The sequence below is a fragment of the Rhinatrema bivittatum genome, chromosome 19 (assembly GCF_901001135.1).
Source record: "Rhinatrema bivittatum chromosome 19, aRhiBiv1.1, whole genome shotgun sequence".
Lineage (NCBI taxonomy): Eukaryota > Metazoa > Chordata > Amphibia > Gymnophiona > Rhinatrematidae > Rhinatrema > Rhinatrema bivittatum.
In genome coordinates, this window is record NC_042633.1 from 15,237,010 (window position 1) to 15,261,359 (window position 24,350).

Sequence of the window (24,350 nt, forward strand, 5' to 3'; positions counted from 1 at the left end):
TGAATGGCACCTTAATGAACAGAACATAAGAATTATTCAAGGAGGGTATTGTACATCAGTCATCAAGACCACTTATTTATCTTCTGAAGATCAGCCTCTAGACATCTTCAGGTAGAAACTGGGCTAAATTAGTTTCAAAAACTCATGCACCACCACCCCACTGGGTAACTCTTATGTTGATTGAAGTAAAAAGTATCACCACCATCAAAGATTCCAGCTTCTTCCATGACCAATATGAAAAACAGAGCGCTCTTCTTATAAAATGGAGCAAAGTCATCAACAGAAAAACATTTCAAGGGCAAAAACAGTACCAATATCACAACAAGTATAATATTTTTAATTTTTTCATCCAACTTTACTGCTTCTGGCTTTCTGTACATAATGTTTGATGGATGTTTTATTTTTCAAAAGAAGTTATAGGAATAGAATTAATTCACCTATTAGAATTTGTATTTGATTTACAATAAGTTTTAATCCATCTTTTCACATTTGGAAAATGTCTTTTATAAATCGGGCCCTCAGTAGCTGCAACCCGTCACAGTATCTATGGGGTAGATTTTCAAAGTTATCTAGCCTCCTAGTTATGGAGGTAGAAAGCTGGATTGACTCCTTTGAAAATTTACAGCCACTGAGCAGTCCTGGGGTGTGGCTGAGATGTGGAGGGAGCAACTTAATTGGCTAGCACAAATATTCAACGCCAGTTGGTGACTCATTGCTTAAATCTTGCCAACTTTACATTGAGCACTTTACTGAAAACCAGCCCCAGGACTAACCCTGTCCCTAGCCCTAAACCTTACCCTAACATTAAATCTAACCTTCACCCTAAGCCTAACCTTAACCCTAGCTATAACCATTTTCATTGATGTATGATAACCAGATTGCTTTTCTACTCTACTCAAGGAAAAAACTGAAGGAAAGACAAGTTTAGACTTACACAGCTCAGTTCCGAAAATGATGTGGATGGCAATCGCATATTCCATGATCTTGTCCATTCCTGTCTACAATGGCACTCAAGTCAGCTGTCAAGTGTACGGTGTGAACGTATCAGGATACGTAAAGCAAGGGGACATCATTATAGGAGGGATTTTCCCACTTCATAGTGCTAAAACTAACCCCCCGATTCCCTTCGTGGAGGCCCCCAGCATCCGATCATGCAATACGTAAGTGGCAGGTTATTTTCCCCTTGCTTTTTTTAATTTTACTGAAGTTATACATTGTTTTCTATTATAAAATCATTGTGCACGTCTTAAGGTTACATCTCAATAACTCTACCATTGTTACTATCTCTTTCTTCATCTGTCTATCCATCCGTCCATCTAAGTTCATTCTAAAGCATCAAGGAAGAGTGATGGTAGTGAATTCTATGTGAGTGAATGATGTGGGTGAATGATAAAGGAAATGGATTCTTAACGGAGTGATACCATAATAAATAAAGCTCCCTAATTATCTTATTTGTTCTGTTTGTCTGTTTGTCTGTCTTGAATTGATTATAAACTCCACGGAACAGGGACTGCCTCGTTTGTGTATTTGTTCAGCGCTGCATGTCTAGCAGTGCTATATTGGGAGGCTGGTTTGAGGCTTGACATGCTGACATAAATTTGTTGCTCTTCTCAGAATCTAAAGCCAATAGAGCCTCTGGTGGGCAAATGTGCAGGACTGACCATAGTAAAGAACTTGGGGTGATAGTGTCTAATGATCTGAAGTCGGCAAAACAATGTGACAAGGCGATAGCTAAAGCCAGAATAATGCTGGGCTGCATAGAGAGGAATATCGAGTAAGAAAAGGGAAGTGATTATCCCCTTGTACAGGTCCTTGGTGAGGCCTCACCTGGAGTATTGTGTTCAGTTCTGGAGACCGTATCTCCAAAGAGACAGAGACAGGGTGGAGGTGGTCCAGAGAAGGGCGACCAAAAAGGTGGAAGTTCTTCATCGAATGACTTATGAGGAGAGATTGAAGAATCTAAATATGTACACCCTGGAGGAAAGGAGGAGCAGAGGTGATATGATACAGACTTTCAGATACTTGAAAGGTTTTAATGATCCAAAGACAACGACAAACTTTTCCGTAGGAAAAAAATCAGCAGAACCAGGGGTCACGATTTGAAGCTCCAGGGAGGAAGACTCAGAACCAATGTCAGGAAGTATTTCTTCATGGAGAGGGTGGTGGATGCCTGGAATGCCCTTCCGGAGGAAGTGGTGAAGACCAGAGCTGTGAAGGACTTCAAAGGGGCGTGGGATAAACACTGTGGATCCATAAAGTCTATAGGACGTGAATGAATGTGGAAAAAAGGATTTGCATTCACAAAAAAGCAGGGAGTAGCTTGCTTGTTACGGCAGTTAATACCCCAAACCAAATAAGCCTGATACTTCACTTTCAATGCATATCTAGCATAGCTCTCTGCTTCAACAGCAGGGGGAATGAATAAAAGTGGATCTATATACAGACAACAGCCAACAAGGACTGAATTACATAGTCTGGGTAAACAAATAAGCATGGGTGTAAACAAATAAGCATGCTTATTGTGGGGGTTAATATCCCTAACTAATGAAGCTAGATATTTCACTTAGATGCAGTTCCAACACTGCTCTCTACATTAATGGTGGGTGTGGAAGGGATGCCGTCATTTCTATGTTTCTCTATATGTTTCTATGAATTTCCACACACTGTCTGGCTGTTTGCAAAGTGCTGCCTTGTATTATTTTGAGGTGGATGGCATTCATTTCCTGCAGAAAAGAAGTTAAATTTGTGATAGAATTTTCCCAGGCAAATTGTATATAACCCCCCAACACCACCACCTTTATAGGCTCCATTGAATTTAGGGGGTCACAAAATTCCATAGGCTCCTCTTCTATAGAAACCTGATGGCAGAAAAAGACTGTATAGCCCATCCAGTCTGCCCAACTGTCCAATTAATTTAGCATTATAATTCTCATCACTTCCTTAGAGATTCCCTGTGTTTATCCCATGCTTTATTGAATTCATAAACTGTAGGAATGTGAATCATTTATCTGACGATTGAAAATATCATCCGATATCGTCAATATCATCAGATATCGGGGGGTCCCCGATAGCGATAGGAAACCCCATGATTAATTTAGTGGGTTTTCTTATCGTTATGGTGGGGGGGCGGGAAGAAAGGACACAACCTGACTTCCGGCGATGACGTAGAGGCGCCGGCAGCACGGCTTTAGAGCTCCGGAGTCCCGCTCCCTGCCTCTGCGGAAAACCCCCATAAATTCGCGGCGAAATGCTCCCCAATTTACTTGCCAACTTTCGGGGGACGGGCTACAGCGGTTCCGATCTGCGTGGGCGGTGTGGGGGATGCGGCAGAGGAATCTTCGCAAGACTGCGGTGCGACGACCTTGCTGCTCCAAGATGGCGGCGGCCCCATCTTCTCCAGCGGGCGCGAAAATTTTGGAAGCGGTGTCGGAGGACGCGCTGCTGCAGATTTCCCAAAGTGTGACTGCGGCTCTGGATGCCCGGCTTATCCGCATACAATCTACAATGGAGGATCTTAAGGCGGCTGTGGAGGGTCAGTCTAAGCGCCTAGATGAGGCGGAACAAGTTCTCTCTGATTACGGGGATCGGATGGCGGCGGCCGAGCGCCACGTGGCTGAGCTGCGATCACAGCAAAAGGAGCTGTTAGACAAGGTAGAAGATTTGGAGGATCGTGGGCGCCGAAATAACCTCAAGATAGTGGGGCTACCTGAGGCAGTAAAAGACACTGAGCTTCTGGACTGGATTGAGAATTGGCTCCCTGCCCACATAGGTTTGGCCTTGTCCCCCGGGGAGCTAAAATGTGAGAGGGTCCACCGGGTTGGGCCCGTGCGAGACGGGGCGCCCAGACCCCGACCGGTGATGGCGCGGATCTTGAATTGGGAGCACAAGACTAAACTCTTGCGAGCCTTTAAGCAAAAGGATCTTGTGGAATACAACAGTCACAAGATTTTAGTATTTAATGATTTTTTCCGCCTCTACTGCTGCAAAAAGGAAGCTGATGACGCCAGCTTGCTCGGAGCTCTACAGGAGGGGTATCAAATTTGGTTTGCTGTACCCTGCTAAGCTCCGTGTGTATCATAACAACAAAGTTCTCTTCTTTAATACTAAGGAGGAAGCTGATGGATTCCTTGCTAGTCTACCTGGGGCAGCCGGGGACTGAACAAGCTAGGGCGCCCATAGGATTCACGATTTCTTCTTTTTACCACCGTTGTGGTTTTGTGAGCTGGCCGACCCCTCTCCATGGAGGGGGGGGGGGTGAAGATTCTTTGGTTGCTTTTTCAGGATGGTGTGACTTTTATCATTGGCTCCATTTTGCCGGCTGACAGTCTGGTGTTTTCTTACGAAGGACATAACGCATCCTTATTTTTCTCCCTTTCTTATTGCTAAAAAGACTTGAGAGCCTAAGGATGTTATTTGATTCTTGTCTCTGGTTACATTGGGTTGATGTTAGGGTGTGTGTTCTGTTGTATGGACCATGTTTCACTAACTATGTTGGCTGGGGGTTCACGGGGTGGGAGCGGGACGGAGGGGGGTATGCTTGACCTACGGGAACAGTCGGTGGGTGAGATGCCTCTGTACCTCCTTGAGCGGTTTTGGGTATGGGTGGGGGTGTGTGTGTGGGTGTGCTTGTGGGGCCAGGGGGAGGCATTGTGTGGGGGGAAGGATGGGAGGGTTGGGATAGTTGGGGGATGGGGGGGTTGGGTCCAGGGACAGTGGTGCTACAACTCTTCTGTTGTTTTTCATAACCCCTTGTGGTCTAGGCTGGGGGGCCATGAGGGAAGGTGGCGTACGCTCCTAGAGCCCACTGGTTGGGCTCCCATACAATTTGTGCGGGGTACCGTGCGCCATGGCGAAGGTTAGAGTAACTACCATGAATGTAGATGGGATACACTCCCCTGTTAAGCGGAAAAAACTATTAACTATGTTTAGTCGCATGCATTCCCAAGTTGTTTTTCTCCAGGAGACACACTTGAACGATGCGGAACATCGTAAACTTAAGCGGGAGTGGGTGGGTCAATGCATATATTCTTCTTACACCTCTCGCAAGAGGGGAGTGGCTATCCTCTTTCATAAAAACCTGCCCTTCCGCCTCACTAGAACTTGTCATGATACAGAGGGTCGGTATGTGATTGCAGCTGGGGTCCTAGGTCACCAAAAGATAGCTTTTTGTAATGTTTACGGGCCCAATGTTTTTTCTCAGGATTTTTTTTCGTCCCTGGTGGGCTTGCTCACAGAGTTTTTGGATTATGTGTTGGTGGTTGGGGGAGACCTTAATGTAGTAGCGGACAACCTTTTGGATCGAAAACCGCCCAGGCCAGACGCCGCCCGGGGCCGTTCTTTGGGAGTTCACTTTTTATGTGATGAACTTCAACTGCTAGATGTGTGGAGGGTTCTTCACCCTGGTGAACTTGATTTTACATTCTATTCTCATCCCCATCAGGTCTACTCCCGTTTGGACTACCTGCTGGTGTCTGAGAAGTGGTTTGCCAGGGTGGAGGAGGCGTCTATAGGCGTTCGATCGGTCTCCGATCATGCCCCGGTGTCCGTCTTGTTGCGGAGTGGTACGGGAGAGCGGTCCCCGTTTTCGTGGCGTATGCGCCCGGACTTGTACCACGATGAGCAGTTTCGTGAGTATTTACAAGGGTGCTGGAAGGAGTATGTCAAGCATAATTCTACCCCAGATATCTCTGCGGCGACCTTGTGGGAGGCCGGGAAAGCGGTGATGCGCGGGGAAATCATTGCGTATGTGGCTAAGACGAATCGTCAACGGAATGCTGAAATAATCCGCCTTACCCAGGTCCTTAAAAGTGCCCAACAGAGACACGTGGTTGATATGACCCCGGAAGGTAAGGGACAGGTTGACCAGGCGCGAGCTACGCTGAATTCTTTGCTCCATCAACGGGCGTCCAAATCACTCAAATATTTTCAATATCAACTTTATAAATATGGTAATAGGGCCGGCCGACTCCTGGCCCACTTGGTTCGCCCTCGGGGTCAGAGGCAGGTTATAGTTAGTATTAAAGATAGTCGGGGCGAACGTCGAACGTCCCCTGGAGATATTGAGGCTAGGTTTCTTGAATATTATCGCCAACTGTATGCGGAACGTCGTAGCGATCCGCTGGTTCGGGAGGCGTTATTCCAATCGACTGAATGGCCGAGGGTGACTCCAGCTCAGTTGGCAGCTCTTAACACTCCCATTACTGATCAGGAGGTGCATCGGGCCATTCATGCTCTCCAGTTGGGCAAGGCTGCGGGGTCGGACGGACTCGGCTCCGAGTTCTATAAAATTTTAAAATTTCATTTGCTTTCCCCACTTGGGGCTTTCTATAATACATTGTTGGAGGAGGGGGGCCTCTCTCCTGCGCTTAATCACTCGGTTATTGTGGTTCTCCCTAAGCCGGGAAAGGACCCGGAGGAGGTGGGGGCTTACAGACCTATCTCCCTGATAAATGTGGATGTTAAGTTATTCGCGGCTATTTTGGCTGCCAGACTTAGTGGTCTTCTTCCCACACTCGTTCACGACGATCAAACTGGTTTTGTACGGGGCAGACATGGGGTTCGGAATGTGCGCCGCCTGATGGCCTCTCTTAGTTATTCTGCTGGTGCGGACGCGGCTGTTCTGAGTCTTGACGCAGAGAAGGCCTTCGACTCATTGTCTTGGGATTTTCTTTTTTGGGTGTTGCGGCAGTATGGCTTTGAGGGGGCTTTTGTGAAGTGGGCGGAGGTTCTATATAGCAACCCTAGTGCTAGTATTTTATTGAATGGGACAGTGACCCCGCCGTTTGACTTACATTGTGGAGTCCGTCAGGGTTGCCCCCTTTCTCCCTTACTTTTTGTTTTAGCGCTGGAACCACTGGCTATTCGGTTGCGGGAGGAGCCACTGATACGGGGATTGCGGGTGGGCCAACAGTCCCTTCGTACTGCTCTTTTTGCGGATGATATTTTGCTTTTTGTTGGCAAACCGCAAGCCAGCGTTCCCGTTATTATTAATCTTTTTGACCAATTTCGGGAGGTGGCGGGACTATGTATTAATTTTGGGAAGTCGGAGGCGCTGGCCTTGAATCCTCAGCTGCAATCTTCATGGGTGGGCACTTTTCCACTTAGGTGGGCGCCAGCTAAGCTGAAATACTTAGGTATTTGGATTCCGAGGGACCTACGGCACTTATATGAATTGAATGTTACTAGCCTATTGGAGCGGATCCGCTCACAGCTGGAGGCTTGGGCCTCGCTTCCCTTATCTCATTTTGGTCGCTGCGCTCTTATTAAAATGATCATTGCTCCCAAGATCTTGTATGTCTTGTCCATGGTTCCTTGTTGGATACGGGATAGGGACTTAAAACGGCTGTACGCGGCCCTTCAGCACTTTATATGGCGGGGACGGAAAGCCCGTCTTAGTTATCAGGCTATGACTTACTCTCGGGATCAAGGGGGATGTGGCCTGCCTGACTTCCGCTTGTACAACGCGGCATGCCAGCTGCGCTTCATAGGGGAGTGGCTTACGGGGGACTATAAATTCTGCGTGAGGGGGCTGATTTCCGGCATGGCTGCCCCTTGGTCGCCCCTGAGTCTTATTCAATCTAGTGCTGGGGAGCGGCGTGGGCTTACATACCCTAGGGTTCTGCTGTCTCCGTGCATTGCGGCATGGCGATGGTTACGGGGGCAGCGGGGATTGGACGGGGTGATTTCCCTCCTAGTGCCCCTGACTGGCAATGTGGGCTTTTTGCCGGGACGGGACTGTGGGGCTCTGTTTCATAAGTGGGCGTCTAAAGGGGCGATGTTTGCCTTTCACTTTTATGACACCGACACTCATACATTGCTGGACTTTGCTACCTTGGCTCGCACTTATCGATTACAGACTCATCAGTTTTTCGCATATCTGCAAACCAGGCACTACTTAACCTCTTTCCGCTGGACGCCAGACAGGGTGGGACTCGAGTGCTCCTATGCTAACAAGGTTTTTGACACGGCCTACCTAACTAATACCATCGCGAAGTGGGCTACGCTTGGCAGATCGTGGCGCTCAAACCCGCGTCTTGCTGTGTTGGCGGACAAATGGACTGTTACTTTTGGAGAACCCATTACTGAGCAATACTTGGCGAAATGTTTCGAAGCGGTGCATCGCCAGCTACCTGACATTGGACTGCGGGAGGTGCAGTTTCGCATCCTTCAGCGGATTTACTGTGATGATGTGCGACGCTTTAGGATGGGGAGTACTGACTCTCCTCTCTGTATTAAATGTGGCCAAGAGGAGGGCACTTTGGTACATAGACTGTATTCTTGTCCCACTCTTCACTCTTTCTGGGCCACGGTGATGGGCGTGATTTCCCAGTGCACTGGAGCACCGCCGCCCAAACGGGGAAGTTTCTTCTTTCCAGTCCTCAAGCCTGTACTGCTGTTGTCAGCCGATCCAAGGACCGCTTTGGACGTATTGCGGCTATGCTGGCATGCCGCACCATATTGTCTGGATGGGCGACACCTGTGACGGCCCCTACTTCAGCAGAGTGGTTTCAGCGCATGGCCTTGGTTTTGCAGATGGAACGATTGGATTTTTTGAAAGGCCACCGTACGACTGATAAACTGTATGGGGCGTGTTGGACTCAGTGTGTTTCATTGTTGCCGACCTCAGTCCAGGTCGGCCTGCGGGAGAGTGGGTATACTAATGATTGGATTGCTAATATGGTCTCTGGGGGGACGGGGTTGGGAAGGGGGAAGGGTGGCCCGGTATGAATGTAGTGTGAATGGGTTGGGTGGGGGGTATGTGGGTGGGTGGAAGGGGGAGGGGGCGAGGTGGTATATTTAGACCTAAGAAAAGGCCAGAGCGCATCTACTGGCCTGGACGGCTACTGTTCTTACGGTTTGTCTTGCTTCTTTGCTGTATTTCCCTCCTTGTGAGGGGTTGATTGTTATTACCTTATGGTTTTCCTTGGCTGGTTGGTTGTGTTTTGCCAATAAAAATTATTCTGACAAAAAAAAAAGAAAGGACACAACCTAAAAACATAACCTGACCCTTTAAAATGAATTTGTTAGTATCCCCCCACCCTCCGGACCCCCCAAAAAATTTTTAAATACCTGGTGGTCCAGCGGGGGTCCCGGGAGCATTCTCCCGCGCTTGGGCTGTCGGCTGCCACTAATCAAAATGGCGCCGATGGCCCTTTGCTCTTACCATGTGACAGGGGCTATCGGTGCCATTGGTCGGCCCCTGTCACATAGTAGGTGCACTGGATGGCCCGCGCCATTTTTAAAGATGGCGCCGGCCGTCCATTGCTCCTACCATGTGACAGGGACCGGCCAATGGCACGGATACCCTGTCACATGCTAAGGGCAAAGGGCTATCGGCGCCATTTTTTTTACTGGCAGCCGACAGCCCGAGCATGGGAGAATGCTCCCAGGACCTCCGCTGACCCCTCATTCCAGATCTTCCTTTCCATTGAAAAAGGCTCACCTCCAGTGCATGGAAACCTTTGAGATATTTGAATCTCTCTATTTTACCACTCCTATCTCACCTTTATTCTAGAATACACATGTTTAGATCTTAAAGTCTATCCCCATATGTTTTAGAATGGAAAGTGAGTAGAATTGTGCAAAGGGAAAATAGCTTTCCATCCAGTGCATGGGGGGCCTTTTTATGTCTGTACACAATGTCAGATGATTTAATTAAGCTGAAGAGGCAGTATATACATTTATTACATTAAATTAAATTAAATATATCTATCCATTTATGCATCTATCAGTTTATCCATATTTCTAGCATCCATTTATGTAATCATCTATCTATCCATCTCTCTGTCTTTATTTGCCAAAGTATATATCCACCAGTCTCCCTATCCAGCTACCTGTCAATCATTATTATCCTATTCATCTATCTCTATATCTCTCGGTCTAACTATCAACTTATTCATCTGTCCTTAACTATCTATGTATATATCCATCTAGCTAGCTATCCATTAGTCTGTTATCCAGCTATCCAGTCATCTATTTATGTATTTCTCTATATGTCTCTCTGTTTATCTACCTACTTTCCTATCCATCTCTCTGTCTTTATTTGCCAAAGTATATATCTACCATGCTCCCTATCCAGCTACCTGTCAATCATTATTATCCTATTCATCTATCTCTATATCTCTCTATCAACGTATTCATCTGTCCTTAACTATCTATGTATATATCCATCTAGCTATCCATCCATCTATGTATTTCTCTGTATGTCTCTCTGTTTATCTACCTACTTTCCTATCCATTTCTCTATCTTTATTTCACTGTTTATCCAACTATATCTCTATCACTTTATCTCTCTTTCAGTCTACAGTATGTATACATTTGTTTATCTTCCACATACCTTAGACTGTTTCATTGTATTTTTAGCCTACAATTAAATTATTACCAGTATATGCAAGCAATGGTGTTTGCCATAGAAGAAATTAACAGAAACAACTCCCTATTGCCCAACATCACCTTGGGGTTCTGGATATACGACTCCTGTGATACACAGTTCAGATCTCTGCAAGGCACAATGTGGCAACTCACCGGGTACAAAGACCCCATCCCAAATTACACCTGCCGGGGAAAATCTCCTATGGCTGCAGTGATTGGAGATGACAAATCTCGAATGTCCATAACCATGGCTCAACTCCTGAGCGTCTATAAACAGGCACAGGTATGGATCAATCAAACCAAAGTCAGGAATATCCTGCTGCTCTGATTGGTTCTAAAGAACTTTTCAATGCTTTTTATGGGGATCCTACAAAAGCCACATTGGAGATGTAATTTATTGATTTTATGGGAAGTGCTCATCATCAGCAAAGAGGATGAATGGGTGGTGGTCAAGAGGCTGTTCACCTACAGTCTAAGAGAAACTGTGAGGGCTGGAAAAAATATAGGGAAAATTGAGACACCCTTTATGGGGAAACAAAAAAAAATGCATGTTATTACTCTCCTAAATATATATCAAGGGGAAGAGGAGCTAACTAATGTTGTTTATGAAATTCTTCTAGATCAGCTATGCCTCTTCCGTAGCCGCTCTTAGTGATAAGAATCGATTTCCCTCTTTCCTCCGCACTACTCCAAGTGATGAGTATCAGTCTCTGGGCATCGCCCGGTTGATCACCTTCTTCGGTTGGACCTGGGTCGGAATCCTTGCTGAGGACAATGACTATGGACAGATAGGGACTCAGATGCTGAAACAAGAGCTAATCAAGAATGGGATCTGTGTAGCCTTCTATGAAACCATCCCCCTGTTTTACTCTGAAGAGAAGATCAAGCACATTGTGGAGGTAGTGAAAAGGATGACCACTAGAGTCATTGTGGTCTTTTCCACCTCCAACAATCTCTATCCAGTGATGCTGGCAATTGCAAGGAGTGAGATATCGGGGAAAGTCTGGATTGCTACAGAAGGCTGGGCTATGTCTCCAATATTGAATAAAAAAGAGTTCTCAAAAACTCTTAAGGGATCCATTGCACTCTCTGTTCCTACAGGCAATATTCCAGGGTTTAAAGAATATCTCTATGACCTTCACCCTTTCAGAACTACAGAAGACATCTTTGTTGGGCAGTTTTGGGAAGAAGCTTTTGGCTGCATGTGGGCTGACTCCAACACAAGCCAAGCCATTCTTTCAGAACTAAGCAGAGAAAGGAAGCTCTGTACAGGAAAGGAAGACTTGAGAACTCTTGATATTCGTTTCTTTGACATGAAAAAACTGGGGTTCGTCTATAATGTGTACAATGCATTGTATGTGGTGGCCCATGCCCTGCATGCCATGGATTCCTGTGAACCTGGAGCAGGACCTTTCTTCAATGGCTCATGCGGGGACATCAAGCACTTTGAGCCTTGGCAGGTATGGGCCAATATTTGTTTCAGGTATGTGTTTTGTTTTTTAATTCTTTATCAATTTTTAATTTTACAAAACCATCAATTTTGCAAATACAGAAAAAGCCAGATAGTATGGAAAGGAAAAAGACCCATAATCTTATATATATTCGAAAAACATACAAGAAATAATATTTAGGTTCCATCCATCTTATTTGTAAATCAATATACAATAAACTTTACACAAGTTTCTGAGATCCGATATCTTAGAGAGATTATTAACTAAGAAATACATTTCTAACAATAAGGTCGGCATCTAACAACCACTTCTCTTTACATATTAGTGGGAGTAGATGTGGGAGGGGTTTTATTTGTAAGAAAACTTTTTAATTGCTGAAAAGTGAAAAATATATTGACCTCAGCTCCCTTTTTTAAAATACATTTACAGGGAAACTTTAATTTAAAAGTATACCCTAAAGTAATAGCTTGTTGGCGAAGGGTTAAAAAATTCCCTACGCCTTCCCTGGGTGATAGGAGACAAATCAGGAAATATTTTAACATTTTCATTATAGAAAACAGTAGGAAACTTCCTAAAGTAATTTTTCATTATTAATTGCACATCCAACAATGATATCAATGAGACTAACAACGTAGCCCTATCAATTACTTCTGTTGCTGAGTTTTCCAAAAATTCAGTTAAATTCTCTTGAATATTTGCTCTGTTTACTGTCGAGATTACTTTAAGCAAAAAGAAACATTTATTTATAGCAGGTAAATTTTCTTCCTCAAAACAAAGAACTTCCTTCATAAATCTCTTTAAAGAAATATATGGGTTTTCACCCAGAACTCGAGGAAAATTTAATATTCTGATGTTTAAATGTCTAGAGGCATTTTCTAATGTTTCCACTCTTCTTGCAATAAGTTGTCTTTAACCACTGCAGCCTTAAACTTAAGATTTTCTTGCTCCTTTTCCTCCAGTTTCACAACTTTCTTTGAAACTTGATCAAATTTTTCTTGCAATTCAGATGAATTATTTGAGCCTTGAGAGGCCAACAACTCCACTTTTTCACTCAGTTGGTTAACTGCAGCAGCCACCCCCACCATCAATTCCCACAAAGCATCCATGGTCACAGTCTCGGGACGGTCTGGGATTTTCAGGGGTTTTATATAGTTGGGGTAGCTTCTTGAGGTAAAGGCAGGAAAATATCCACAGGACTTACCCCAACAGCCCCTTCTCCCTGTCCGCACTTAAATGTTTCCGCGTTAAGACTCACTTCTCCTGGTGCGACAAAATTAGTTGAAAAAGCTTGAAAAGCTGTGGTCAGTGTTGGCGACTCTGCCTGCGACCCGGAAGGAGTTCCTACTTTCAACGCGTCGGGTTGGAACACCAGCCCAGTTCCTTGTTTGGGCACTGTTCTTAGTTCTGGGCTCAGGGGGTATGTGTTTTTAAGTAACCATTGACCCTACTGTATGTTGTATTCTACTGACACAGCTTTTCTTTCTTTGCAGTGCTAAATATGCAAATGCATAGGGCAATTCTAGGCTTCTGTTTTTCTTTGCAGGCTGTACTACCCTCTGTTAGGATAAAATAACAATTACCCAGATAAGTTCTTATGCTTGAGCATTTGAGATCACACACAGGGGTCACCTGAAAGTCCAATAAAAGGCATGCCAGCCTGCAAAGAACCCAATTTTTGAAGGTCCTATGATATCAACATGACTTTGTGCTCCTAGGTGTCTGCAAACAAGCCACAGCATAATCCATTGCTTTTCAGAGCTGTCCAAACATTTATGCTGAAACCAAGAGTATTTTAGTGGCCTATATTATATTTCAAAGAAACAAGAACTATTATAGTGAGCATTTAATGAAAAAAATATCTACAGATCTTTTATCCCTTCCGCTTTTGGCTCTATCCCCATCATGGCAGGATCATCTGAGCTAGGGTCTAAGCAACCATCTTGCACACATTTAACTTCCAATCACCTGTTTGTCCCTAGGATGTGTTATTGTGGCCCATGAACCAAAGGTTTGGAAAAAAAACAAGTCAGCTCCCTTGGGATTTCAGAAGTTATCTTTCTTCGAACAGTATTTTATATCAGTTGGCTTAAAAGTCAGTCAGAATGAAAGTCACCCATTGGATCTAATGATAAATCACCAACTGGCTCCATTTCCAACCTACTTTTCATTTCTAAAATTTTGGAAAGAGTGGTTAACAAACAACTCTCCGATTTCCTAGAAGACTATAACATCCTCCACCCCTCACAGTTTGGATTCCGTAAAGCCCGCAATACAGAAACCCTATTACTATCAATGACAGACACCATACTCAAAGGTATGGACCATGGAACCTCATACTTGCTCGCCCTCCTAGATATCTCGGCAGCTTTCGACACTGTCAATCATCAAATCCTAATGACCCGCCTGGCAGAAATAGGCATTGCTGACACTGCACTTTCATGGTTCTCCTCTTATCTTAACAACAGAGAATACATAGTAAAAATTGACAGACACCAATCCTCACACATCCCAATCACACAGGGTGTACCCCAAGTTTCATCTTTATCATCAACCCTATTCAACATATACCTCTTACCACTCTGTCATTTCTTATCTGACTTAGGCCTGAAATTTTTCCTTTATGCAGACGATGTGCAGATTCTTATCCCAATCCAAAATTCAATTAATGAATCCTTGCTTCTCTGGGAATCTTGCCTCACCTCGATAACAGCCATGCTATCCATCCTCCACTTAGCTCTAAACACATCAAAAACAGAACTACTCATCATTTCCATTCATCCTGACACACCTCAGAACACAATTACTCAACAACACAAATTACATTTTGTAAGAGACCTGGGCGTCCTTATCGACCATCAACTAAACTTTAAACCCTACATCAAATCCCTCATAAAGGGAGGCTTCCACAAATTAAATGTCCTCAGGAAACTCAAACCCCTGTTCCACACCAACAACTTCCGAAATGTAGTCCAGACTACTATGCTTGTGACACTGGACTATTGCAACGCCCTCCTACTCGGCCTTCCCGCTACCACAATCAAACCACTCCAGATCCTCCAAAATTCCATGGCCAGAATCATAACAAACACACGCAAAACAGAACACATTACCCCAATCCTTAAAGACCTGCACTGGCTGCCTATCTCCTTCCGCTCACAATACAAAACCCTTGCCATTCTTCATTGCTCATTATACAAATTCAATCACACCTGGCTGGAAGAAATGCCTTGCTCCGCACTGCCAACCGCCCCACAAGAAGTGCTCATGCAGGTACACTACACATTCCTTCCCTTAAGTCTACGCATCTGTCCCTCAACAGAGAAAAGGCTTTCTCCATAGCTAGTACCTACCTCTGGAACTCCCTCCCCCCCCCCCCCCCCCCTCTGTATAGAGCCATCTCTCACCAAATTCAAAAAAGGAGTCAAAACTTGGCTCTTTAAGCAGGCTTACCCTGACACAAATACTATGTAGACCTTAGCCTAAATGGACCTTCATATGACTTTACACTGCCAGCCCCCCCCCCCCCCCCCTTCCATTCCACCAGTGCCATCCATGCCCTTTCCCCCTGGAAACTTGGCACCTTTGTAACCCCTGGCACACGTACACAATTTTGTATAAGTTGTATAAATTGCACAAAGTTATTTTCTGTCTACCTTTCTACCTTTCCTATCAGTTTGCCTTTAGGTACTTATACATCCATTATAATGTTTCACCATGCATATATTTTACGCCATTTGCTTTAATTATGATATGTTATGCTGTTCTTTGTAATTTTCCTCCTTTAGTTCAATGTAAGCCGGCATGATGTGCCTTACGAATGTCGGCAAAGAAAAGCTTATAAATAAATAAATAAATAAATAAATAAATAAATAAATAACTGTCTAAAGTATAGCCCTAACCTATTCCATAAATGGAATTCCAGTTCTCATTTCCATAGGAAGAGCTGGATCACAGGTCCATGCGTGCAATGGGATAAAACAAGAGTGGGTCAGCAGAAATGAAGCCAGTCAGTAATCCTATTTAGAAGGCCATGCTGCAGCAGAGGAAACATATCTCTTTGCTAGAAAGACCTTTTCCATCCAAGATGGAGATTAGCACACATCTGAGAACTTAATACTCTCTCTGGACCTGTTCCAACACCTTCCCTAGACTATCAAGGAGCCTGATACACTCATTTCACTGGTTGGCTCAGAAGGGGGTTGGAGAAGAATTCAAAATGTCTTGATTTTATGAAGAAAATAACTTTTTATTTAAAAAAAAATACCTTTTCTCCTAAAGGTGTTCAATACAATACAACGGCAGGAAATCTTCTGACATTTTGAGTCAAGCAATGGCACTGACATAACATTTAAAACCACACACCTTTTTTTTCTTATTATATAAAGATTGCCTCACATATTTTAATAGGCTCTTCCCTAAATTGTGGTCTGACAGGGATGTATTGAGATTTATAAATGCATTCATAAGATATTTTCCTTGATTATGTCTTCTCTGTACTCCATTTCTAGTTAAGTTTGTATTAACTTGTTAAATTGATTTAAATACTGATAAATAAAGAATTAAAAAAAAAACACACAGTAGATGTCTAGACCAGAACATATTGGGGAATCTTGTATTTGGATAATGCATCAGTTTTCCATCTGGATATACATTGCAAACTTTGGATAATATTGTCAAATAATGGAGGGTTGAGGTACCCCCATAAATTCAGGCCAGTGCTGGAAAACCAATGCAAGCATGTTTCCTTTTCTCGGCACAGCTCTTGCATTATATACGGAAGGTGCGTTTCCAGAACACCATGGGCCGGGAGATTTTCTTTGATGAAAGGGGCAATCCACCAGCTTCTTTCAACATTCTGAACTGGCACCTATCTTCAGATGGCTCCTTCTCTTATATAAACATCGGCCACTATGACTCCGGAGCTTCTAGAGATCGAGACATCAAAATCAACATCAGCACTATCATGTGGAGTGAAGGCTATACACAGGTTAGATGACCCCTGTACCTTCATTGAAAATTCTCATACATATTAACATAGTAACTGAGTATGTGATGGCACATAAAGCTCCCTCCTAAGTATCCAGTCTGTCCAATTGAATTTTATCCACTTTGAGTAGATGCATATATAAACTGCCCTATGCAAGTTATGCCAATGCCTGTTACATTTGCCAGTAACCGCGTCAATGCCACTGTTAGGATTTGTGTGTGTGTGGGCCCCTGGGCCGAGGTGAGAGATGGCACCACCCACGAGGAGAAGCGTCGTGAACCTCACCGTCGGGAGGCGAGATCTCAGCTGTGAGATGCGTAGCACAACAGAGGTTGGAGAGAGAGAGAGAGTGTAGACAGAGAGAACAGAGAGAGCTGGAGAGGATGGTCCCAGGGGTTGGAGCCAGGGAGCGTCAGCATAGGGAGCTGATGGAGGACTCCCGGGTACAGCTCGGGAGTCCTCGAGTCTCTGTCAAGAAGTGGTACAGCACTCCACAGGGAACGGGGAGTGTAGTAGAAGGTCGCACAGACCTAGAGGTGCCCTGTGGTCTGTGAAGCAAGAGGCACCGTTGATATTCCTCAGTAGATGGTATAGCAATGGTCTGCAGAGATAGGGTACACCGAAGAGGGGTCCTCAGTAGATGGTAAGGCAATGGTCCGCAGAGCGGGGTACACGATGAGGGGTCCTCAGTAAACATAGAAACATAGAAACATAGAAATGACGGCAGAAGAAGACCGAATGGCCCATCCAGTCTGCCCAGCAAGCTTCACACATTTTTTCTCTCATACTTATCTGTTTCTCTTAGCTCTTTGTTCTATTCCCCTTCCACCCCCACCATTAATGTAGAGAGCAGTGATGGAGCTGCATCCAAGTGAAATATCTAGCTTGATTAGTTAGGGGTAGTAGGGGTAGTAACCGCCGCGATAAGCAAGCTACACCCATGCTTATTTGTTTTACCTAAACTATGTTGTACAGCCCTTGTTGGTTGTTTTTTCTTCTCCCCTGCCGTTGAAGCAGGGAGCTATGCTGGATATGCGTGAAGTATCAGTTTTTTTCTCCCCTGCCGTTGAAGCAGAGAGCCATGCTGGATATGCATTGAAAGTGAAGTATCAGGCACATTTGGTTTGGGGTAGTAACCGCCGTAACAAGCCAGCTACTCCTCGCTTTGTGATTGCGAATCCTTTTTTTCTTCACCCCTGTCGTTGAAGCTATGCAGGATATGGGTGAAGCATCAGGTTTTTTTTTTGTTTGTTTGGGTTTTTTTTCCCCCTGCTGTTGAAGCAGAGAGCTATGCTGGAAATGCGTGATGTATCAGTCATTCTCCCATGCCGTTGAAGCAGAGAGCCATGCTGGATATGCATGGAAAGTGAAGTATCAGGCACATTTGATTTGGGGTAGTAACCGCTGTAACAAGCCAGCTACTCCCCGCTTTGTGAGTGCGAACCCTTTTTCTTCTCCCTTGCCGTTGAAGCAGAGAGCTCTGCTGGATGTGTGAAGTATCAGTTATTCTTCTCCCCTGTCGTTGAAGCAGAGAGCTATGCTGTATATGCATTGAAAGTGAAGTATCAGGCATATTTGGTTTGGGGTAGTAACCGCCGTAACAAGCCAGCTACTCCCCTCTTTGTGAGTGCAAATCCTTTTTTCCATTTCCTCTTGCTGTTGAAGCTTAGAGCGATGTTGGAGTCACAGTAAGCATGTGTATGTTTATTGAATAAGGGTATTGTGTCCAGGCAGTAGCCATCATTCTGGCGAGTCACCCACTCTTCATTGGCGGCCTCTTGACTTTATGGATCCACAGTGTTTATCCCACGCCCCTTTGAAGTCTTTCACAGTTCTGGTCTTCACCACTTCCTCCGGAAGGGCATTCCAGGCATCTACCACCCTCTCCGTGAAGAAATACTTCCTGACATTGGTTCTGAATCTTCCTCCCTGGAGCCTCAAATCGTGACCCCTGGTTCTGCTGATTTTTTTCCTACGGAAAAGGTTTGTCGTTTTTGGATCATTAAAACCTTTCAAGTATCTGAAAGTCTGTATCATATCACCTCTGCTCCTCCTTTCCTCCAGGGTGTACATATTTAGATTCTTCAATCTCTCCTCGTACGTCATCCGATGAAGATCCTCCACCTTCCTGGTCGCCCTTCTCTGTACCGCTTCCATCTTGTCTTTGTCTTTTTGTAGATACGGTCTCCAGAACTGAACACAGTACTCCAGGTGAGGCCTCACCAAGGACCTGTACAAGGGAATAATCACTTCCCTTTTCTTACTCGATATTCCTCTCTCTATGCAGCCCAGCATTCTTCTGGCTTTTGCTATCGCCTTGTCGCATTGTTTCGCTGTCTTCACATCATTAGACACTATCACCCCAAGGTCCCTCTCCTGCTCCGTGCACATCAGCCTTTCCCCCCCCCCATCGAATACAGTTCATTCGGATTTCCACTCCCCATATGCATGACTTTGCACTTCTTGGCATTGAATCTCAGCTGCCATATCTTCGACCACTCTTCCAGTTTCCTTAGATCCCGTCTCATTCTCTCCACTCCTTCCGGAGTGTCCACTCTGTTGCAGATCTTAGTGTCGTCCGCAAAAAGACAAACCTTACCTTCTATCCCGTCCGCAATGTCGCTCACAAAGATATTGAACAGGACCGGTCCCAACACCGATCCTTGCGGTACACCACTTAAAACCGCTCTCTCTTCAGAGAAGGTTCCATTTACCATCACACATTGTCTTCTGTCCGTCAACCAATTTGCAATCCAGGTCACCACCTCGGCACTCACTCCCAAGCTTCTCGTTTTATTCACCAGTCTCCTGTGCGGAACCGTATCAAAAGCTTTGCTGAAATCCAAGTATATGATATCGAGCGCTCTTCCTTGATCCAATTCCTTGGTTACCCAGTCAAAAAAGTCAATCAGATTAGTCTGACAGGATCTTCCCCTGGTGAATCCATGCTGCCTCTGGTCCATCAATTCTCCAGACTGTAGATAGTTCACTATTCTCTCTTTCAGCAGTGACTCCATTACTTTTCCCACCACCGAAGTGAGGCTAACCGGTCTGTAGTTGCCTGCCTCCTCCCTGTTCCCACTCTTGTGAAGCGGGACCACCACCGCTCTTCTTCAATCACTCGGCACCACTCCCGTTTCTAGGGATCTATTGAACAGGTCACACAGCGGACCCGCCAGAACATCTCTGAGCTCCCTCAATATCCTTGGATGAATCCCATCAGGCCCCATGGCTTTGTCCACTTTCAGGTTCTTTAGTTCTACCCACACATTTTCTACTGTAGATGGTACAGCAATGGTCTGCGGCGCAGGGTACACCGATGAGGAGTCCTCACTAGACAGTACAGCAGTGGTCCTCAGAGCGGGGTACTCACTGAAAGTAGCGTTGGTTCCAGAGGAAGCCCCGGGAATGGGGCAGGTAGCCATCCTAGGCGCAGGGCCCTCTGAGGAGCAGATAGTCAGAGATGAGGTAAGAGCCCCTGAGGAGCGGGTACCCAAGGCATCTCACACCGAGGAAGCAGGAACTGGAATTGGAAACACGTCCTAGCGAAGCGGATTCAGCAAGAGGAAACTCGCCAAGTTCTAGGCAGAGAGGGCCAGCCGGCTTAAATGTCCCAATAGATTGACGTCATCCAAGGGGGATGCCCCCGAGTTTCCCTCCATGCCATGCATAAACTGGTCCAAGCTCGCGTGCGCCTAAGGAGTTCTGAAGGCAAGATGGTGGTCAGCAGCGTCCGGGCCGTCCCGGAAGGCCCGGGAACAAGGGTAGACAGGCCAGTGAAGGCTGCCGGAGGCCGCGAGTCTTCCCAAAGCAGTTGGTGCCATGAGGCATGAGGTGAGCAAGAGCAGTCACAGACGTCTGCAACCGACGGGCGTAACAGCCACAGACCACCGCACTCACCCTTGCCTCCGGGCTTCCCTAGGCCATGTGCTTTCATGGCCTGGACATCTCCCATACCTGCCTGCTCCTCCCATACTGCTCACCTCTGTGCAGCCTCAGTGTGCTCAGACAACATGGCCCAATGCCTCCCCTGCTGCCACTGACGTTGCTTTCCAGGAAATGCCTTAGGCGCTTACATGCCTCTTCCTGCTGTTTAGAGGCCCTACAGTGGAAAAGGGGACTGGGTGCTCTCTAATGATATCACAGTCTTGTCTGTATATAAGAGCTCTTTCCCTATGCCTCAGGGCCTTGGCAATAGATTGACGACCGTTCGGGTAGAGTGACTTGCCATAGTGTGGTTCCTGCGTTTCAGTTTCCTTCAGCATCATCCTCCGTTCCTGTCTGTAGTCACTGTGTCCCTGTTTCCTGTGTGTTCATCACTGGCAGCCCGGTCTCATCTCTGTGGTTAGTCTTGCCCTGTGATATCCTCCTTGTTAGTGTCCCCCTCTTGGTCTCCCGCCTTATCTACTTCATGGTTGCACCTCCGGCTTTGAACCCCGGCATGAACCTGACACTGCTTGCTTTCCACCTACCTTTGGCCACTGACTGGACATTGACATTGAGTACTGCCACCTGCCTCTGACCACAAGCCTGGACATTGTCTCTAACTTCTCTGGCTGTCGCTCTCATCTAGTTTGCCCCCAGCTGAGTGTCTTCCACTCCTGTCTGGTTCCTGCCGCTCAGCTGGCCCATCTACTCCATGCTCCTATCTGGACCCTGCATCTTCCTGTAGTCCAGCCTGCAACATCTACCACTTCAAGACTCATCACAGAGGCCTGGCCCCGGCACCCAAGGGCTCAATCAAAGGGGAACGTGGGCTAGTATTGGCAAAGCTCCAGCTGGGTCTCTGCCTCAGTCAACTCCGCCTACCAATGGTGGGGACCTGCAAGGCCTCCCTGCAAGGCCTCCCTGCAAGTAGCGTCAATCCCGCCTCGGCTCAAGGGTCCACTTCGCCAACAATACCATCCCTTCTATGCCTTATTACAAAGTTTGGAAATTGTAACTCCTGGATGGGATAAGACCCAAATGAACATAGAAATAAAATAGACCCTATTTTCATTTGTTTTCACAGATAGCTTTTTATTTCTGATGTGCAGGGCTCCCTGTGGGGGAAAGCACAGCTTCAAGTTCCTTTCGCATTAACCAAAGTGCATGGCCCTTTTCCAGTCCCTGTAAAGAGCACTATTTATTTATTTATTTCAACATTTATATACCGCCAATGAAAATCTCTTAGCAGTTTCCAAAAGTATATTCAGACTGATAATTTCCACAGTCTATAGCAGCGATAATCACACTAAGATGTAATGTGGTTTCCTACTCGTTTACTGATATTTGAAAAAATTGGCTGAAATTCTTTTCAGCACTTACTGTTGCGGTCCCGACCGCTTCCCTTCTGTTAGGGCCCAAGCCCGCCTACCTCCGCTTCAGGGATCACCACATTCCGCCGGCTCCGGGCCCCGGGGGCTTCTCTCACTCCACGTGGCGGTCGCCATTACGTGCCTGCTTCCCGTCAGTCTCGCGCGCGCGCGAGGACGTCCGTCTTGAGCGCCCAGCTCCCGGAAGCCTGGCCCTGCCCGCGCTGCTGACGTCACGCCCAAGTCCCGATATAACCGGCGCTCAAACTCTCTCTCATCGCCTTGCAACGAGGTTCACAACTCCGTAGTTGTTCTTAGTTGCGTTCCTGGTGATCTTCACGTTGCCTGCTTCTGACTCCGGTTTGCCTCTGACTCCGCTTCAGCCTGCTGCCTGCCTCCGACTCCGGTTTGCCTCTGACTCCGCTTCAGCCTGCTGCCTGCCTCCGACTCCGGTTTGCCTCTGACTCCGCTTCAGCCCGCAGCCTGCCTCCGACTCCGGTTTGCTCCTGACTCCGCTTCAGCCCGCAGCCAGTCTCTGACTCCGGTTTGCTCCTGACTCCGCTTCAGCCCGCAGCCAGCCTCCGACTCCGACTCCGGTTTGCTTCTGACTCCACTTCAGCCTGCAGCCAGCCTCTGACTCCGGCCTGCTTCCGACTCCGCTTCAGCCTACAGCCTGCTTCAGACTCCGGTTTGCTACAGACTCCGCAGCCGCCCGCTGCCCTGCCTTCAGCCGGCCCTCGGCCCTGTGCAGCCGGTCCCCTGCCTTCCGGGTACCTTGGACTTCCTTTCCTTCCTCCTTACTCTGTTCCCGGTCTACGCCTATCTCAGCCTCTGGACTTTCTGTCTCAGTTCCAAGTCCCGAGGACCCGGGACCCTACGGGCTCCTCCCGGGGGGTCCCTGGCTCCTGGGTGAACTCCTCCAGCTTGTGGTTCCGCCTCCCGACCTACCCTGCCTCCCTAGGTAGGTCGGCCCAAGGGTCCACTATCTCTCCAGCAGTGTCCAACTGCAACAGTTTGCAAGGCCATGGACTCGGCGGAGGCCCCAGGCCTGCAGGCCATCCCGGGGATGGCACACCGCCTCCAGCAGCAACAGCACTGTATTGACACGCTTGCTGCTACCGTGGAACAGCTGGTCTCCCGCCTGGAGGCTTCTCCTCCGGAACCGCCTCCAGCCCTTCCTTCGGTTCCAGCACCCAGTTCGACTTCAGTGACTCAGCTACCCACGCCGACCCGGTATGCCGGGGATATCAAGACATGCCGTGGCTTCTTGAATCAGTGCTACGTGCGTTTTGCCCTTCTGCCTGCACAGTTTCCCTCAGACGCAGTTAAAGTAGCATATATATTCTCGCTACTGGATGGTAAGGCTCTTGACTGGGCTTCACCCATGTGGGAGCGTCAGGACCCCTTGTTACAGAATCTGCAGGAATTTGTCCTCAACTTTCGCCTTGCTTTTGATGATCCTGCACGCCAGACCACTGCGGCCTCGGAGCTCTTGCACCTCAGGCAAGGGACAAGCTCGGTGGCTTATTAATGCTTATTAATGCTAAAGGAACTTGAAGCTGTGCTTTCCCCCACAGGGAGCCCTGCACATCAGAAATAAAAAGCTATCTGTGAAAACAAATGAAAATAGGGTCTATTTTATTTCTATGTTCATTTGGGTCTTATCCCATCCAGGAGTTTAAAAACAAAAAGGGACTTCTATGCACACAAGATTCATAACATTATATTCGATTCCAAAGCGCTATTCACATTTGTCTCCAATCTAACTCAGGCAAACCCTCCTGACATACCACCTAACCAAGCTCAAACAAAAGCTGATGAGCTGGCACTCTTCTTCAGTAATAAAATCACCAACCTACTAACACAAATAAAGCATAATACCGGCACACCAACCAGCAATTACATTCTGCATAATAAAGACATCTCCCTCCAATCTCTTGAACTCACCTCCTCCTCAGAGATCCAAACACTTCTTAAGAAAATGAAACCCTCATCGCATCCACTAGACCAGATTCCGTCTAAATTACTACTGCTAATCCCGGACACCATAACCAAAACCCTAGCAGACATTATAAACTGCTCATTCATCCAGGGTTTCTACCCAGACGACCTCAAAATAGCATCCATCAAACCGCTACTTAAGAAGCCTAACTTGGACCCCAAAGATCCTAACAACTTCCGTCCAATCTCAAATCTGCCTTTCATTGCCAAGGTGATGGAGAAACTAGTTAACACACAACTAGCAGA

The 24,350-nt window shown here is 46.5% G+C and overlaps 1 protein-coding gene across 1 annotated transcript in view; it reads left to right on the forward strand.

The window, feature by feature from the left end:
- The first annotated feature begins 906 nt into the window (after positions 1–906).
- Positions 907–24,350, forward strand: part of LOC115080963 (extracellular calcium-sensing receptor-like) — a 40,990-nt gene continuing 17,546 nt past the window's right edge. The window contains exons 1-3 of the mRNA XM_029585448.1: positions 907–1,160; positions 10,992–11,831; positions 16,582–16,809. Of these exons, the coding sequence (XP_029441308.1) occupies positions 1,152–1,160; positions 10,992–11,831; positions 16,582–16,809 (1,077 nt within the window). The 5' untranslated portion in view covers positions 907–1,151. The remainder of the gene's footprint in view (positions 1,161–10,991; positions 11,832–16,581; positions 16,810–24,350) is intronic.